This window comes from Coturnix japonica, chromosome 2 (genome assembly GCF_054131305.1).
Source record: "Coturnix japonica strain WE chromosome 2, WE-NBRP24, whole genome shotgun sequence".
NCBI classification, from domain to species: Eukaryota; Metazoa; Chordata; class Aves; order Galliformes; family Phasianidae; genus Coturnix; species Coturnix japonica.
In genome coordinates, this window is record NC_140664.1 from 33,008,247 (window position 1) to 33,027,302 (window position 19,056).

The 19,056-nt window shown below is 38.9% G+C and overlaps 1 protein-coding gene across 13 annotated transcripts in view; it reads right to left on the reverse strand.

The window, feature by feature from the left end:
- Positions 1–19,056, reverse strand: part of CHD7 (chromodomain helicase DNA binding protein 7) — a 123,015-nt gene that overhangs the window by 33,101 nt on the left and 70,858 nt on the right. For all 13 annotated transcript variants that reach the window (XM_085539529.1, XM_085539533.1, XM_085539531.1 and 10 more), the window contains 9 exons: positions 15,096–15,234; positions 12,462–12,599; positions 11,349–11,414; positions 6,063–6,118; positions 4,538–4,652; positions 2,683–2,766; positions 1,636–1,773; positions 1,418–1,539; positions 753–996 (listed from right to left, as the gene is read on the reverse strand). In XM_085539529.1, coding sequence (XP_085395655.1) covers positions 753–996; positions 1,418–1,539; positions 1,636–1,773; positions 2,683–2,766; positions 4,538–4,652; positions 6,063–6,118; positions 11,349–11,414; positions 12,462–12,599; positions 15,096–15,234 — 1,102 coding nt within the window. The remainder of the gene's footprint in view (positions 1–752; positions 997–1,417; positions 1,540–1,635; positions 1,774–2,682; positions 2,767–4,537; positions 4,653–6,062; positions 6,119–11,348; positions 11,415–12,461; positions 12,600–15,095; positions 15,235–19,056) is intronic.

Genomic DNA, 19,056 nt, shown 5'->3' on the forward strand with positions numbered 1-19,056 from the left:
ATAATACTCCACAATATTTCAAATAGGGTTGAACTTCCACTTTTTTTTTTCTTCTTAAGTGAGGAGACTTGTTTTGCAATAAGACTGTAGGAACGCACAGTTTTCCCTCATCCTTTTTACTTAACACTGAGCAAAGCCATGTGTTTAAATGTAGAGAACTGCTGTTCTTTATAGCTTCACTTTCCCACATAATTGCTTGTTTTCACCCTCCTTTTCAAATTTGTTCTTCTTATACCACAAGGACGATTCAACAGGAATGTGATAACACAGATTCAAAAAACATCTGACTTATACAATTCGATAAACAAGCATCAACAAGTTTGTTTCTACACCTCTGCATGCTGGTCTTCCCCTGGAATGGTAGGCACAGATGGGACATTTAAGCTTAGTTTGGGTAAAGCAGTTTCTCTGTTAAGAATCTTTTCTGCCAGTTTTTTCTTAGGAGTACAAAACAATGAAACCCTTGCATGTAACAATAAAAAAATAAAATCTGAAGAAGTCTTACGCTATCCCAGTAACTCCAGTCCTACTCTAATTTCAACTGATCTACTGGCTGCTACTAAATGTCTCTTCACACACATACACACTATTATTAATTGAAACCTACTACACAGAACCAAAAAACCTAATTGGTGTTTGTAACCTAAGATTAATTAGCTATAGTAAAGCATATATCAAAAAAAAACAACAACAACAAAGTCAACCAAAAAGAAACAAACAAAACCCAGAATAACTGCATAAAGAGCTCTTACCTGTGGATCTTTGAAATACATTTCATACAACTGAATGGTCCGCCGGCTTGCTTGACTCCCATGATACACAACCACATTCAACTCTGTCCAGGTGCGGAACTCCCTTTCCCAGTTGGGAATTGTGGACAATGGTGCAATAACCAAGAAAGGACCATGGATTCCTTTCAAATATATCTCATAGAGAAACGTAATGGACTGGATAGTCTTTCCCAACCCCATTTCATCTGCTAAAATGCAGTTTCGTCTGAAAATGATAACAAAACCAAGGTCTTACATTAAAACACAGACAAATCACTACATAATTAGCTAAAGTGAACAAAACATTTCTAAAATGATAAACTTACACTGAAAGCACACCACAATGTTTTTGGATACACATAAGTACTACAATCTGTGAAGCACTAAACAGGTACCTCCCAGGCTACAGAGAGACAGTGTGGATATACATGAACGCCACAGGAACCTATCCAAAATTCTTTGTGTTTTATGAAATGTTATGTTACATCCCCATAAGTAGTTTATATACAGTTGCTGCAGTAGAAAATGAAAGACATAAATAATTCTATATTCTCACTTTAGAAGGGTACTTTAAAAGGTTATAATTGCATATAAACTATAAAAGCTTTTCTAAAGGAAGATTGAGTAATAAGCAGTATTTTACGTACGTGTTGTACCAATTGAAAAGAAGCCAGTTTACTCCCTCCAACTGGTATTCCCTGAGTTTGTTATTGTTTTTATACTCCCTGGAACTCTCCGATTTCTTCCAGTCATCGGCAGGAGGTCGCTCCTGTTTCAAATACAGCAAATCCCATTAGTGGTTTCTGAAAGACCACATTACTTTACTATTTTCAAATAAAACCCTCTATATGCAGCCAATTCTTACCACACGCTCCATTTCTGGCTCTCTAGACATCAGTTTCTCAAATTCTTCAATCTTAGCTTGGTCGATGTCTTGCTTGAGCTCCCAAGTGCTGTCTTCATAAGGAAGTGAACACCACTTCACCAAATAATGCGTTACAGGCTTCAACAAGATAAAAAAAGATCAGATCACAATACAAAATAATAGAACTTTTTTTCTTTTTTTTTTCTTTTTTTTTTTCTTTCTTTTTTTTTTTTTCCCCCTTTAAATGAACAGGAGATCTGCAAGCTAGATAAAATTCAAAAAGCATTTCAGGACCTAAATGTATGAACCAGCCCAAATGACAAGCAAACAACAGGTTGATACCTTGACAAGTTAACAAAGTCATATCAGAACGGAGGAAATTCAGGTTCACCACCAAAAGGAACGTAACACTTTCTTTGACATCATTTGCATTAAACCCATATTTTAAAGTAAAACAGTACTAGTTTTCCAACTTTTACACTCACAGATCAAGCAACCCAACAACCACCAGTCATAGATCACCAGTATAAAGACACTGACTCTGTCAGTGACTCCGACTGCTTTATATTTTCTCAGGATCAAAAAGGAATCTCCTGGGAAAAAAAAGCCATATTGTTCTGCAGAACAGATCATATAAAGTAAGAAACAGTAAATTCAGAACCTCATCTGCGAAACAATGTCTAAACAATCATTGCATTGTTAATGTCCGTTTTGGTAGGGCTGTTGCAATTTTCATTTCAGTTCTGTTTTGCTTGCATGGACATCATATTCCTAGCTACAAATCAGGGTTAGTTTGTTGGCTTTGTATTGTGTTGGGTAATTTTGCTCTATTTTTAAATATAAGTAACATAGAAGTTTGATTTCCCACTTAAACTCCTTTATTCTAGGGAAACTGCCACATTAGCCAATGCTTTTTCAAGTGCCTTCACATTTTCTGCAGAAATACAGAATGGTAGCTTCAAAACTGTTTATATATTCAAATTTATAAAGAATACACTCTAAGCACAACATCCAAATAGCCACAAATACACTAGAAGTTCTATTTACCTCTCCATTATCATCTGTGCTACGTGAAAAATCCAAGATTCGATCGATTTCCACATAATCTGGATTAAAAAGCTCATCATCAATCTGTTCAAGGAGAGAAGCAGAAAAATATATAAGATATCTTTATTAGTCCTTCCTGAGAGGAGAAATTATTATATATTTCACCAGGCAATAATATTTTGGGTCACGGTGACACAGAATTTATATTTGGCAAACTTCAACATGTTAATTGAAATGCTACAATTCAGCAAGATCATTCCCCATGAGGGAATCAGACTTCTCAGACTTTGTTAACTGGGCCTCTTAATTACTGTGTGAAACCTTTTACTGTGAGAGAATGTTTAAGAATATTTTAAATGAAGTGTGAAATTACAATTCACTAATGAGCAATCGAAAAGGCTTATGGCATGCAATGCATTTAGCATTCTTGAAAACTACAGCTCGCAATAAAGAAATGAGAGCCTTGTACAATAAGTGCCTTTGGATTATTTTAACTACAGGAATTGTCTAACTGCTTTATAACGTTCCAAAATCATTTCAAAAACAGAAAAAGCACTTCATGTGTGCACATATTGTCCAAAAAATCACATTTTGTTATATTCTCTCTTATCCCACCAGAACTTAAGGAGTTCACTATAGTACAGAAGTGCTATGGTTCATTCCACACTTTTAAGATCCCCTCCAATGGAAAAAACAGACAACAGAGGTAAAAACCATGCTTATTTTCATAGTTAGGAAAAAAAAAAAAACACACACACACACACAAAAAAGCCCACAAAAAAACCAAAACCCAAACAAAGCAGATTCCAAGTACTTAGAATAATCTGTGACACACTTGGAAACATTTAAAACAAAAACAGTTTACAAAGAAGCAATTGCGGGCTCCTACACTTAAAAAAGATGTTAAGTCTCACAATTATGTTGCTCAATATATTGTATTGACCTTTTTCGTTTGTTTGTTTTTTTAAATTTTCATGTATTTACTGACTTCTTAAAATATATATCAGGAATCTTGAGAGTCTATTTAATCCAGTTCCTCAGGTATTAGCGTTATACAATGTTTTTAATTCCTCACAGTTGCCACCACATTTTATAATAATCTCAAAGCATTCTTTGGATGTTCTGACAGCGCTGAGAGTTGCCCTCTATTCTGCCCTAAAAGCATATTGCATCAATTCCTCCTCCCGTAAATTCCTTCAAACTTTATAAGAATATATCAACCAGGCACACAATCAGAAACCTGCAGTGACTTTATGAAAGGTTTCCATTTCCAACAGATTTTGTTCAACTTGAACTACATAGTAACAGTAAATACAAATAAATAAACAGGGTACCATATAAACCTGTTTTTCCCTTAAAAAGAAAAAAAAAACCACAAAAAACACAACAGTGTTTCACTGAAAGATAAGCTTTCAGAAACAAATCAGCAGATTTGGTTGTTTATTGACAGGACCTCTACCACATTATTGCTTGCGGCTCTAAGTGAAATTAAATTGACGATAAAAAGCTTAGAATCCCTAGTGAGCAGCAGTTCGTAACAGAGAAAAACGTGATGCATTTTTCTGGCATATTCAGCTCCTGACAAGAAAGACCTTGTACTGATTCAGTAAGAGACAAGCTTACATGACGAACAACTAAGTGTTCACTTTAAGCAACAAATATATGGTAAAAAGTATCAAGTCAGAATGGATCACTTGAATTTCATACACTTGCAAGACTTGGATCACTCGTGGGTGTATCTCATATCAGAAGAAATGCTGATATATTACAGCCGTCAAGTCTTCTGCTCATATAAAGAAAAATAATTCATTAGAATATTCCTTAATCATCTAAAGGAAATAAAAAATCATCATACTTCTGAAAGGAATTTGTTCTGGCCCTGCTTTGCCTTAAACCGCTTAATCTTCTGCTGAATTCTCTTGTCTTTGTCCAGCTCTTCCACAGATGCCCACTGACAATGAAGGTAAGAACTAGAAGACAAAACAGAAAATCTTAACTCACAGCTGCATTTTATTGCACGCTCCAACATATCCTACCAGTGCAACTAAACTTTCCAGCACAATGCCATGCTATACTTGGAAAACAGAACACTATCAACTCCCCCATACAAGACACAAACAAATCTCCTTTACTGGAAGTAACTTTACTTACTAATGGAGTAACTGATCAGTAAAACAACTCCTTCTCAAATAAAGCATATGTACATAACACATGTATTTAGTGTTTCGCAGTAAGATAACGTTTATGGGGCATAATCAAATATAATTACTGCAAAATGTTTTAATATCATACAATAGAAAATAGTGGGATATTTAAGTTAATGAGAATATGTAACATTTTCAAATGCTAACATGCTGTACACTACATTTTTGGGAACAGCGCTATAATTGGAAACGGCACGCTGGTCACTGAAGTTTCAGCATTTATAAAACAGAAAAGGCCTTGTAAGCGCAGTTCTGTAATATTCCATCTTTAAGAACACACACAGTTTCAACTAAGAAACAGCATATCTCCTAAACGATTAGTCCCACGTCATACTTTTAGCTGTGTAACTTTTGACAGACTAAGAAGTGTAAGACAATATAAAAAATCTGCCAAAGTAATAGCACTAACCAAAGCATAGTCAGACTATTAAATATCATGCAATAATCAATATAGTGCAAAGGGTGCAAAGGTGGTAGCATATTTAAAGTGAAGTCAACTAGCTGCAAGAAACTCAGTTCAAGTAAATTTCTGTCCTCCAGGCCAAAAAGTTGGTAAAATTAAACAAGATAAGCTATTTTTCTTGAAGAAAAATGAACTTATCCAGTTGTGAAATATTTTATATTAAATACTGATGGCACTGTGGTTTCAGAACGCAGAAGTAAAACACTGTGCTCTTCTCATTCCTACCACACCTGTGTAATGGAGGGGCAGCTACCTTCTGGAATTCTGGAAACCATCTCATCGTTATCATAGCAAGTCATTTTGTTGAACACAAATCTTGTTTTTGAGGCAATGTTATGGGTTATTTTTGATTAGTCTGCAGGCACATTAGAAGATTAAAACACTATGGTTGCAGTTAGATCTATAGAGATAAGTGTGTGTGCTCATGAATTTGCGTGTATAATTGGGCCTTAAATTAAAGTTTAATAGCAGAGCAATTTGACCTATGTATTTCATTTTGGAGAGAATACAAATTAAGGAGACATTATCAGGCCCTGCTACCACCAAGACAAAGTACTTCCTCATTTAGTTGCCACTGGTCTGGGTTAAACATTAGTAATATTTAAAGTTGATTTAAAGTTGGATAGTATTGTAGACAAATGCTATAATGTAACCATTACGTGAGATTAAGTGAACTTAAAAGATATGAACCAAACCGGTAACGGGTTACTTACAAGTTTTTGTACTTTACATAGAATTCCTCTATTTCTACCTCCTCTCCATTCTCCATCTATAAGAAAGGCATCATTGAAATATGAATTGAAAGACTGAGCAAGCTGATTTATTTACCGGCAACAGAAATGCAGAATATGGCGCCTATGTACAGAGCAGCAGGGACGAGCAGAGGGGCAGGAAGGTGTAGGTGGGGGGAGGACACGGGTAAGGAGTTTCCTCCAGCAGCTTACCCAAGTACATACTGCAGTGCTTACTACAACTTCCAAGACATGAATCACTTGAACTCCTCCCTAACCACATGCAGCTTCATTCACAACCTCACCCCAAATCTGGCTTTCTGCCAAACCCACAGTGTTAAGTAGAAGCCAAGTGTACCATTTTCTCAGGCAGCAGCCAATTAGCAACTGCACTCCTGAATGCCATATGTATTATTTTTGGCTGGCTCATGGCAACTCTACATTGTGGGTTTTGTAATGTTTTAAAAAAGAGTTTTAAAAGGGGTTTATTCCTCCATATAGTTAATAACTCCAAACAAGAAGCCATATAAAACTAAACCTTATACCACTGCTAGAATTTTAGTGCATCGGTGTTCATGGCTTTAGTTTTACTCAATGGTGCAATTAAATTCACTCAGGCAAGATGTCTCACATACAGAGCAGCCAAATTAAATTAACACCCAAAAACTACATTTAAAGCAAGGTTAAAGTTGTGATATAAACCAGAAAAACCAAGGGCATTCAGTGCGAAGGGTTCAGACTACCTTTAACTCATCCCTAGTGCCAAAGTATTGCATAACATATGGCATGTAATTCAACAAAGTATTACTCCTGAACCTTGCCATAGGACAAACTAAGGACAGTGCACCAGGCACACGTTTAGAATTCAGTTTATGTCACAACATTAACGGTATGTTTGCTAACGAACTTTGGAACCGTTTTAAAGCAAAGAGGGTTTTCTGTTTTATGTGCTTCATCAGGGACAACAGCACCGGCAACAGCAACACCTGCAATACTGTACGTAGCACAAACAAGATGAAAACATTGACCCCCTGTTTAAATCAACATCTTCCATTTTATTTATATATATTTATATTGATTAAAAAAATAAAAATTAAAAATAAATTTTTAAAAAGTGAAAAGATTACTCTAAAGATAGAGAATAAATTAGAATCTTTCAGCATCTTTCCCAAAAGAAAGTTAATAGGTAGATATTACTTCCACAGCAGCACAGCTGAAAGGCAACACTAGTAGCTGCACCAAACTCTGTTCTAAAGAAAAATTTAAATAATTCCTAGTCTCTGGAAGGCCGATGGTATCCCGAGGTGCATTAAAATGAGAATGACCAGCAGGGTCAAGGAAGGTTATCCTCCCCTTCTACTCTGCCCTGGTGGGGCCACATTTAGACTACTGTGTCCAGTTCTGGGCTCTCCAGTTCAAAGACAACAGGAAATCCCCCAGAAGGAGTCTGACCAAGGACCACAGAGATGATGCAGGGTCTGAAGTATCTCACTTATGAAGAAAGGCTGAATAATCTGGGTCTGTTCAGCCTGGTGAAAGGGAAACTGAGAGGTGATCTGATAAATCTTTATAAATATTTAAAGGGAGGTGGGAGGCAAATGGATGAGGCCAGGCTCCTCTGGGTTGTACATAGTGATAGAATGAGGAGTAATGGCCTTAAACTTTAACACTGGAGCGGGTTGCCCAGAGAGGTTGTGGACTCTCCTGTGAAGATACTCAAGACCTGTTTGGACGCTGACCTGTACGACCTATTGTAGGGTATCTGATTTAGCAGGTGGGTAGAACTCAGTCTCCTGAGGTCCCTTCCAACCACTGCAATTTTGTGATTCTGTAAGTAATCACCTTCAAGGCTATCAAGGGACCTTATCGTTTTAAGGTTTATGTCTGGTACAGTTTGCTTACATTCCTCTCTAAGAGACCGTGGACACCAGCTTCCACGTAGGTCTCTCTGGACAAATGGAAAATGACAAACTATTCCTGGAGCTACTTCTTGATGTTCTTGAACCCTCTGCTGAAGAAGATAAACTATTCTTTAACCCTAAAAAAATCAGGGAGGAACCTTTCAGTCACTTACAAAAAAAAAATTGGCAGAAGAAGGAATCTGAAGACCATAACTTTTAAATATAAACAAATGAGAGTATACCTGACAAAGATATTCATTTGAGGTCAAAAGGGAATAATATACATATATTTAGAGACCCCACTGTTCGAACTCTGTTCACTTACTGAAGCAAAATTATTCTTTAAGAAGTTTTCTCTAATCTTAAGAATCTACCTTTTTATTTTTTAAGCACACTGTGGCCAAGTCCTTTTGATTAGTTTTAAATCAAAAACTTTGAGATGTATCAGTCTTATAAAGACAATGTGGTTAAACACCTTCTTATAGAGATTTTGTATTAATCAATTTAACTCCTTTTTGCAGCATTTCAGCCAAGTATACTTTCTGTCACCTGCCAATGTCAGAACAATAATTCGTGAAGAAAATCTTGATAAATCCTATACATCTCTTAAGTAGAATGCATTACTGTGTTGTTTAATAGGCAGTAATATAGACCACTTATTATACGTTTTATGAGTGTGCATCAGAGATTCAACTAAAATATTTCAGGAAGAAAAAAAAAGAAATTCTGGTACTCATGTTTCTGGCGAAAATAAATAAATAAATAAATTCAAGTCAAGTTACAATTCCAGCACTCACATAGAGTATATTTGTACATCAGTTAAGGACAAATGATGTAGAAGCTTATGTGCTCTGTGTTACCATCCAGCCCCCAGCACACATGCTTACAATAACCAGAGAACAGACTGCCCAAGGAGGGTGTGGATGCCCCATCCCTGGAGGCATTCAAGGCCAGGCTGCATGTAGCTCTAGGTAGCCTGGTCTGGTCATTGGTGACCCTGCACATAGCAGGAGGGTTGAAGAAATAAATGATCACTTCCTTAAAGCAAATACAATTTTGCACTGCTTTTGCCACAGAAGTGATACAGTAATACCTCCTAGAACAAAAGTTATTTAAGCAAAGTGCTGAAGTGTAGAGAAAAGTCAGAGCTTTAAAAATAAAAACTAACAGGAAGATCACCTGCTAGAAAAATTTCAAACAGCTGGCTGGATTTTAATCTAACCAGTTTGTGGAATAGATGTAAGCAGTTGTACACAGTTCTCCAAGATATAATTCTTGTTGGGCATTGGTAGGCAGAAAGAGAAATTCAGATATGCAATACATAGAGTGTTCTGCAGACTCCACAGAACTTCCCTGATACACGTGATTGTGCTAAATAGCATCTTTAGTTCAATCCAGGCTTTTTCAAAGCTAAGTATAAGGAATGAAAAGGGAGCTGAAGTTGGTTAAGAAACGAATTACAGAAATGAAAGACGTGAACATACAAACTGTAGGCATCGGGACAGTGAGAGTTTAAAAAGAGAACATGTAATTAGCACTTTCAGCAAGGGTATTAACCAGAAATAAAAATTCCATGTTAAAAACAACAGGGAAAAACATTGTCTGTTGTACTTGAAATGTTCACATCTGTAGTTCTGTATCTGATCTATCTAGTAACTCCAAAACTAGACTAAGGCTGTATTTCAGAAAAACCAGCATAATGTTAGGAATACTGTTTCAAAAGTGTACTCATTACCTAATGTCCTTTACTCAAACTAAACATCTTCATAACAACCTAATTCACTGAAAGGTTTCCCAGTGAAGCCTTTGCTCATGTTTATTTTATATGCAGGTCCTGATTGCAGCAATTTTACTTTGATTAGTAATCTAACAACCAGTGTTTTGATGACGTTAGTAAGAGTGTAAAAGACCTTTAATAAAAGCACAGTTGGATACTTCAGATGTTAAATATTAACATCCTGAAATCCATTTTTGGGGGATAGAGAGGAGCATTGGGAGGAAGAGCAGGAAACAAGAGACACCCCTCCAACCTGCAAATACAATCCATAAAAAACATTAAAGAGCAGGCTCAAAATAGAGCTTGCCTCCAGCAGAGCTTGCAATCAAAGACACGTAGGCAGCAGACCAACCACTTCCCACAAACTGCAGTAAAATACACACTCCCCATGAGTAATCACACCTTTATTTGCAGGAGAGAAGAAGAAGAGAAGAAGAGTTGGTGAAAAACAGCTTCAAATGTAAAGACATTTATGAATAGATCACTTTCTCCTCTCCTCTCTGGTAGACCATCAGGACAACTAATTATTAGGTTTATACTACAAGAAGTAGTATTTGTTCTCAGATAAAAGCTACAGCTTTAGACTTAAATAAAAGAACACCACAGTAACCCTAGAGATCTTGTACCATATAAACTGGAGAATCAAACTCAACCAAAGCTAGTCATGACATTGCATGGATTTAGGTTTACAAAGCTATTAATGATGTTATGCCAGTAGCAGTAAAATAAAAACAAACCAAAACAAAAACCCACAGCAAACAAATCCATGGGTAAGCACAACTTTCTTCATTAGATATGAAAAATTAACTCTTTGAGGGAAATATTTCTGCTCAACTAAGTTCAACGTGAGTTTTGTGCCTATGTTAAATAAGACAGGCTTTTCTAACTGTAAGATGAGTGAGAGAATTACACAAAAGAGTCTTTAAAATATAATGCCCTTTTAGGATAAAGTTCTTGTTAGCTTCCTACTCAAAGTATAATAGTTTGGAAGTGCGAGGGCCGATCAAGTTCTAAAGTATATTAAGGGAAACTGCAGCAAAATATGAGCATAGCTGGCAACAGGGAAGAACTAAAAGAGAACCACACTTCACCAAGCAGAATGCTTTTTTCACTGTCTCAGCATAGCAACAAGAAGCTCTCTGACCACCTCTATATATAACTTCCTGGATCACAAGTAAACGTGTATGGGCTGCTAAGAACACCCACTGTCACAAGATGTAAAAATTACGGGCAAGGATCTTTCTTTACTACAAATAAGGCAGAAACCTAGGATGTAGGAGAGGTCTCACTCCTCAAACCTCCCCTAAAACATCACTCTGAAGCAAAAGACACCACAAATATATTTGCAAAATTCTCATTTGAAGAAATGCAAGAAAAGACCTGAGCACTAAACAAACAGCATGTTTTGTACGTTCCTATACAAAAGAAAGTTTCATGTTCTCTAAAGACATTCTTAGGGAAGCTCCTATATTCAGCAAAATATTTTTCAATTAAAAACATCCAAGCATTTTTTTGAGAACTTAATAGGGGTCTTAACAGAAACATGCTTGGCTTGTTTAAAAATACGGAGGGAAGAAGTTTCGTTTTTACCTTTTTCTTGACTGAGCGGCTACTCATGATTTTCTCCACAACAGGACCTTCAGCATCAGCCGATTCCTGCACCACAAATATAACACAAGAGTTATGGCTGTGCAAATAGTAATTTTATTTCTTTCTTCATTAGAAAGCTTCAAATATTTTTTTCCTAGTAAGAGTTTAATACAAAAGATGTTTTTTTCCCCCTCAGCATGAGAACTGACCAGATTCAAATGTATATAATGCCATAATAAAAAATTGAAAGATACTTGTTTAAACACATTTTTAAGAGCTAATGGAACTCCAGCTTTCCTACAAAGGCTGACAGTACACACACAGATGAGTTCACCTCTCCTAAAATTATACATGCTTTCAGCAACGTACAATCGAGACATTAGAAAACATTCAAGAACTCTGGTTGGCTCTGTAAACATCCACATGATAGCTATCAAAATTACATGTGATTCCCCATATTACAACGGCAGGCAAACATAGAAAATTCCCCTTCTGATAAAACACAATTAACAATGGAGAACACATACAGTATTTCATAAGGCTTAACAAATTGCCGGATGAAATACCAAAGAACACGTCTACGTTTTCCAATAGGTTATCAGTTAGTTAAGAGAAGTAGTACTCTGAAAAAGCACTACAAAACAATGAGATTGTTACAACAGTCATTCCTACATTATTACCCCTCATCTTATTCAAACTATTTTATCCGTCATTTACATTGCACAGAGAATAAAGTGTACCCTGCTGGGTACTACAAGGCAGTAATTTCATAAAGGGGTTCTTATGGTGCCTAGCAGCAGGGGACAAGCTTGAGTGGTTTATTAAAGTCACAGAAGCCAGATCACTGAATTCAGAGAAGTAAATCCGGACTCCTAGCAGTCAAGTTTAGGTTTCCCTTATGTAGAAGCCACTAATTTCAAAGAACTGTGTCAAAATACATATCATCAGCTTGTAAACAAAGTCATGAATTAATATTTTCTTTAAGAAGGTAAAAAGCTAATTCCTTCTGGCACACTGTGCCAATGAGGGTTTAATATCACTGAGCAAAAAGGCCCATATTTGAACTTTGAATTTTGCTGTTGCATCCACCTTTCCATTCCATTCAAATCTGACCTGTTGCTCTGACTGAGAAGTGTTTGAAGGAGAGTCTCTTCCAGCAGCATCAGCATCATCCGCCTCCTCATCTGAAATCTTGAACTCCAGGTCTTCTGTGTAACGCTTCCTCTTCACCTGCCTGCTGGAGCGTCTCTTCTAAACAGAAAATTAAAGTAAAAACTGTATCTCAGAGCAATTCAAAAATCAGAAGCTGCCCCTCCCTCTCAACCCACGTGTACTAGGAACATTGATAGACAGCTTCTGTAAGAACCAAATACCACCTTTCCACAGCATGGCTATAATGCTGCTAAGCACAACACACTTTCATGGTCTTCCCATCTCTCCAGATTATCTTGTAAGAGAAATACAGCGAAACATGATTTCCTCACTCCACCGACACAACATTGTTCAAAAACGCATCCTGGAGCACAGCATAGGAAAAGACCCAAAACTTCAATAGAGAATGAAAAACCTGAACCATCCACAGACAAGAAACATAATTCCTGTATCTCCCACACCCTCTACACCGGGGTGAGAGAAAATTTCAGAGAAGATGCAGAAAACAACCTGTAAAATACACAAGCACTCATTTGACAGAACTCGAAACATATCATTCAGTGTGAGTTATTTTCCACAACAATAAAATTCAAGTTCCCAGACATTCCGCATCACATAATACACTTCCAAAAGCTGACAGCATACACTGTTGAAGGAAACTGTAAAGTCATCATTAAATGTCTCAATGGGCTCACGCAGATATTTATTTTTAAGATGCTGAATTTCAACTGACAAAACATATTTTTATGAGTTGATACATTGCTTATTTTTCTGTCTTTCTCAGCTCAACACACACTGTCTCTGGTACATGAAATAACTTACAGAGCTTGTTCAACAGATCTATAAACCCAAGTCTCTAAATGTGCATAAATGAAGTGAAAATTGTATTTTTAGACACTTTCTAAGCACAAACATCTGAGGCGCTTCACAAAATAGGAAATTGCCTTTAACTGCAATTGAAATTTTTCAGCAGTGCCACCCCTTCTAAACAACTCTGATGCTATTTAACATGTAGAAGCCACAGCTTATAGGAGTTCCCATGAAACTGTAACATAATATCAATATTGTTACAGCTGAAAATAGATGCTACTTGGCAAATATACACCCTCATTTCCATAATCACTGATGGGAAAATATCCATCTTCTTTTGGCTCAGTAGGTAAGCCTTACCACTATTCTTGGTGCCAAAAGTCTTATATTTCTCTAATGGAAAGGAAGCCTAAAACGTAATGGTAGACATCCCTCTGATGTTTATCAGCTTGGTTAACTTCCCATTTCTTCTGATATCCACAAGAGGCTTTGCAAATATTATGCATTGTCAGAAACTGTGCATACGTTTACTGGCATTAGATTATCCTTTACTCTTTAGTTAATCTATATGTGAGAAGGCTTGATAACACAATGCAAAAAAATCTGTACGATAACACAAAATTAAGTGTCTCTAAAGAGAGCAATGCATCATTTCCTGCATTACAAGACCTTTTTAGGTGAATCGGTACCATGGAGTTTTAGCCAACTGCATATGAATGTCAGCATAACGAGTTCATTAATCCTAAATGTCCCAGTATATACAGACACAGCCCTCTATATAAACCTTCCTTAAGTTTATATGAAGATGCATGGAGTTGGCAAAATATGCAGTATGTGAAGAAAAAAAAGTATTAAGAAAGCAAAATTAACACAAATACATTAAATTTAAAAAGCATAAATTGTGTATGCGTTAGGATATCACTCTTTGCCAACATTCTTACCAGGCTAATTTGACTACTGATCACTGAGTTCAACAGCTCTGATAACCAGAAGCAAGATATGCAAGCTGACACACAATAGTCAAATGCAATAGACTTCAGTAATATCAGCATGACAATTTAGGAGTGTCATACTTCCTCCATCACAATTTGCTTATATCCTTTAATAAGGGAATGATTATTTCTAATGCCCACTCTGAGCACTGCCAGCAGAAGGAAGCCAGGAGCTGGCCACTTTTTAATACGATAAGCAGCAGGACACACAATAATTCTCATATGCACTCACTCCTGTGCCAGATTTTCTTTATGTTAAAGGAAATTTAGAGATATATTAATAGGTGAGCAGTGCGGAAGAAAAACGAGCTGATAGCTGGCAGTTCTGAAGAAAGGCCTGTCATACATTAAAGTGGTACAGTTACAAGCCTCCGACATGCAAATTTCCCTCATCCTGCTCTGTCACGTTTTATGCTTGATTTCAGAAGGCTTCTAAAGCCGATGCCAAGAAGAAACAAGATGCTCATAAGAAAAACCTCATAATGCCACGTAGAGTTGAGTGATCAGAAAGTGAAGTGTCCTAACTGCAAGTAGTAATGGGAGGAAACATATGAAAGCTCAGCAGTGCCGTGCATACATCTAAGGATAACAAGACTGTAAAGCAAAATCATGAAGAACGACACTTGTTTCAGTAAAATATTCACCACAGCAACTTCCAGGTTTCACCTTCTTGGTATGTCATTCTAATCAACACACTTAATACTTACATATCTCCACTACACGGAGTGAGAGAACTATCATTTCATGCAACTCAATTGCCAAAGTCTAAGTTTGAACTTGAGAGATGTATTACCTGAACTCCTGCATCATCTTCATCTTCAGGATGAGGCGAAGGTGGTGGGGTTTTATCCAAATCTGAGTTTTCAGAACCTTCCTTTCCCTTGTTAACCTTTTTCTTCGCAGCACTAGTTTCTGAATCTGTTTTCTTGTTACTAGAACAAAGGTATTTTCAATCAATAGTTGTATTAAAAAGTAAGTTAAAAGCGCTTAACAGAACAGTTAATCAGTGAGATATTTATTTTCAGTGACTTTATTATTGTCAACTGCCGCCTTGCCTTATTAAAGTATTTAAATATAACTGTAAAACCCAATGATGCAGGGGCTACAGCTGTATTTTTCCCTCTCCTTAACAGCAGAATAAGGAATCGCCCTTCCTTCAGAATCTTAGTGACAATGTCTTGAACAAGAAACAAGAGATGAAAAGGTAAAGGAAGGGTTGCTCTGTTGAAAACCTGCAACCTCTGAAAACAGCACTGACACACGTGGATACAAACAGGGTTACACTTGCACTTTTTTTTGCCATTCCTCACATCAACTTGGCAAGCTGAGCCAGGGGAAGCGGTACCATCACTAATGGCAAGAATTCTGCACTTGAGCCTATAGTTCCAAGCAGTGGAACAGCACGTGAGATTTAGTGCCAACCCTCAAGGCGTGCATGAGGATGTGGGGCATGTGAAGGCTGCGTGTAGCAACAGAGTGAGGTGTACACAGAGGGTTCAAGGCACTTGTCTGATAAGCCTCATTGCCATCAGCTGCAGCTACCTGGACTGGTCACCTTAACACAGGTTTTCTATCTTTCTCTGGTGAGGGGGAAAAAACAAACAACAAACTGATATCTCAGCATCTGCAAGCTACATCCACCGCTGACAAGGAGAGGTTTAGAGTCCATTCCTGTCACCCTTTGTGAAATCATTCACCACCAGAGGAGCTGGGACTACATCTTTCTGACCACACCACAACCTTAAGAAGCTCCGGATGCCCATATCACAGCCCAGCTTCTAACACACTGCCACCAAAACAAGCAGTGAGGTGATCTCCAGCAACAGAGACACAACGTTTAGATAGCAAAGGATAAGAAGTGATGCTGGAAGTTAAACATCACCAGCACATTCAGTTCCAGAGGCTGGGTGGGTTTCTGCAGTCCCTTCAGGCCCAGCACTGCCCTGACAGCTGCTGCTTGCAGAGTTGCTGACATGTTGAAAGAAAAGCTGCTGGTGTACAGTTGTGCACTACTACCTGGTGACCGGGAAGTGCCAGCCCCAAACATTATTTCAGCCACTACAATGCAGCTTCTCATCCCCTCCTGTATCACTTCCACATCCTGGACACGCTCTGCAGTTTGTTTCCCCCGCACATTGGTCAACCAGAGGCACGCTCTGGAGTGGTAATTTGAAGTTTCTTAATATAGTTTTATATGTCTATGTACTTGTGTGCATATATGGGGGTGGGGAGGGGGTGACAGTGTTTCAATGGACACTGTCAATAGAAGAGTGGACACAGTTCAATAGAAGAGTAAACATAAAAATGGGAATTTCGAAAAGAAATTCTTACTACAGTGCAATTACAGGGTGCTGAAGGTTTCCTTTTAAGAAGGAAACACCTCAAAATGTGAGTTTTCTACCCAAAAATAAAGGGGGAATGGAGTGGGAAGGGATAAGTTTGACACCGCCACCCAGAGCGTTGCCGTCAGCGCAAAGCACAGCCCACAGCTCCTGCCTCCCGCGGCCGCCCAGCGTAGGCCGCACATGGCCGGGAGTCTCCCCTGCTACGCGGCTCCATTTCCAGCGTTTATTTCCGCTCTAACTGCCACAAATTACACAATGCTACAGCTGAAGCGGGGCCCCCGGCCTTTCATCTGCGCGCCGAGAGCGCTCGCATCGCCCTGGCAACCCGCATCCACGTGACCAGCACCTGCTCCGCTGGCTGGCGGCCACCGACTGCAGCCATCTGCTTCTCTCAATCAGCGCCCAACGCTCCGACACCTGCGCGGCCGCGGGTTTTTGGGGTTGGCTTTTTTTTTTTCCCCTTTTATTTATTTTTTTTTTGTTGTTGTTGTTGGTTCTGCTTGCTTTTTTTTTTTTTTAATGTGTGTGTGTATATTCCCCTTTTATGAAATCACGGCCGAGCTGCTTCCAAAAGGAAAACAACCAAAAAAACAACCAAAAAACCCTAAATAAAACGAAGGAAATCACCCAAACACAACCTGACAAACCCCCACGATCGAACTTTCCACGTTTCTCACATGTACTCAAACCAAAGGTGGGCCTGCCAGGGGGTTGGAGGGCTGTTGGGTTGAAGCGAGCTGACAGCCTGGTGCTTTTTTGCAGGCGACCTCCATAAATCAGAGCAAAGCGCACAATGAAGTTCAGTGGTAGTTGCCATGCCCTGGGTGCGCCAGCACCTATGAATAACAGGCTTAAAGCCTGGCAGAATAGCATGGCCCAGGTTGGATAAGACATCCTCCCTGCTGCACACCGGCAGCGCTCGGCTGGCACAGCCCGGCACGGCCCAGACAAAGGCCCTGCCGCAGGCTGGAGCGCTTGGGCAGATCCACCCCGACAAAGATTGCTTTCTAATGCCTGTCAGACCTTCCCCCGCTCCTGGTGGCAGAGCTGAACGCCTTCCCGCGAGCATTCCGTGACCTATATATACCCACGGGTCGTGCCTCGGCAGACTGAGTCACACTCGTAAGGGAGCTGCGCGCTAAGTCATCCGGACACCATTTCGCATCGCCCCTGACAGGCCGGCTAACAGCACACACACACACACACACCAGCCGCCAACTTGGGAGAACAAAGCCCGGCCCCACTGAGAAATGTAAGCTCTGAACTCGGGAGAATTGCCGATGTTAAATACACAGCCACAGCTTCTGTCATGAAAAGTAGGGAAGGCGAAGAAGAAATAAAACAGAGAAAAAGAGTGCTGTCCTTGTGGGTGAGGTGAGGCTTCACCTGGCCGGCAGGATCTGCTCCTACCAGCCACGCTGACTTGGCCCACCTAACCTCCCAAGCAGGGCACACACTCCTGCCTTCAGGGACGCTGTTCAGCTGGGCCAGAATTACCCATCCACATCCAAGTGCAGGCAAGTGGAAAGCGTTTTTTAGCATTACCATTAGCCTGTGTCTCAGTGTGCTAGGGATGCACATCAATAGAACTTTACAGATGTGGTACTGCGGACAGCAAAATATCATAGGTGCATTTAGACAACTATATTTAATATGTGTTTTCACACAACTGAACACAGGATTTAACTAACTCCCACTAGAGACAAGTCTACAAACTCCAAACAAGAACTCAAAATCTGGGAGAAACTGAGGAATTATTTGTATCCATACAAAACACAAAACACCAACAATTTCAGTTAGCCAAAACTAGACCTTCTATTCATAATTAAAATGCAGAGACATTTCAGATTAGAAGTCTCACAACCAAGCTGTCCAAGTACTATTCTCTGCTTTTATCCTCTTATCCTTGAGGACTGTACAGCATACTGACCAAAGGGGATCAGCGAGAAGAAAACCCACAGAAGGTCAGATGAGAAAACACCATTAAGGAAAACAAGGTCTGAAGAGGAAAACTTAAGTAGGATAACAGAGAAGAAAGCATGAATTACAACTTGAGAATGAGCACACCAACTCTGACAAACTGTGCTTTGTGTCACTTAGTCAGCAGCCACCTACAGAGTGAGGTCAGACAACAGGATCTTAGAGGGCTGAACCATCTGACCCCAACACACCCCAAAAAGCATGGGATGTTTCACAGGATTAAGAGGAAGTAATTAACCCTTTTCTGTAATCTAAATATCCAAGGTAAGTCAGACACACTACTGATCCCTATTTTTCCATTTGGGAACACTATCCCATGACAGATTCCTGACTAGAACCTGGATTAGAAAGACATTGTACGTCCACTGTGGAGCAACAAAACCACAAACCCTTAAACACTCCCAAAATGTTAGGACTGACAGACTTTCT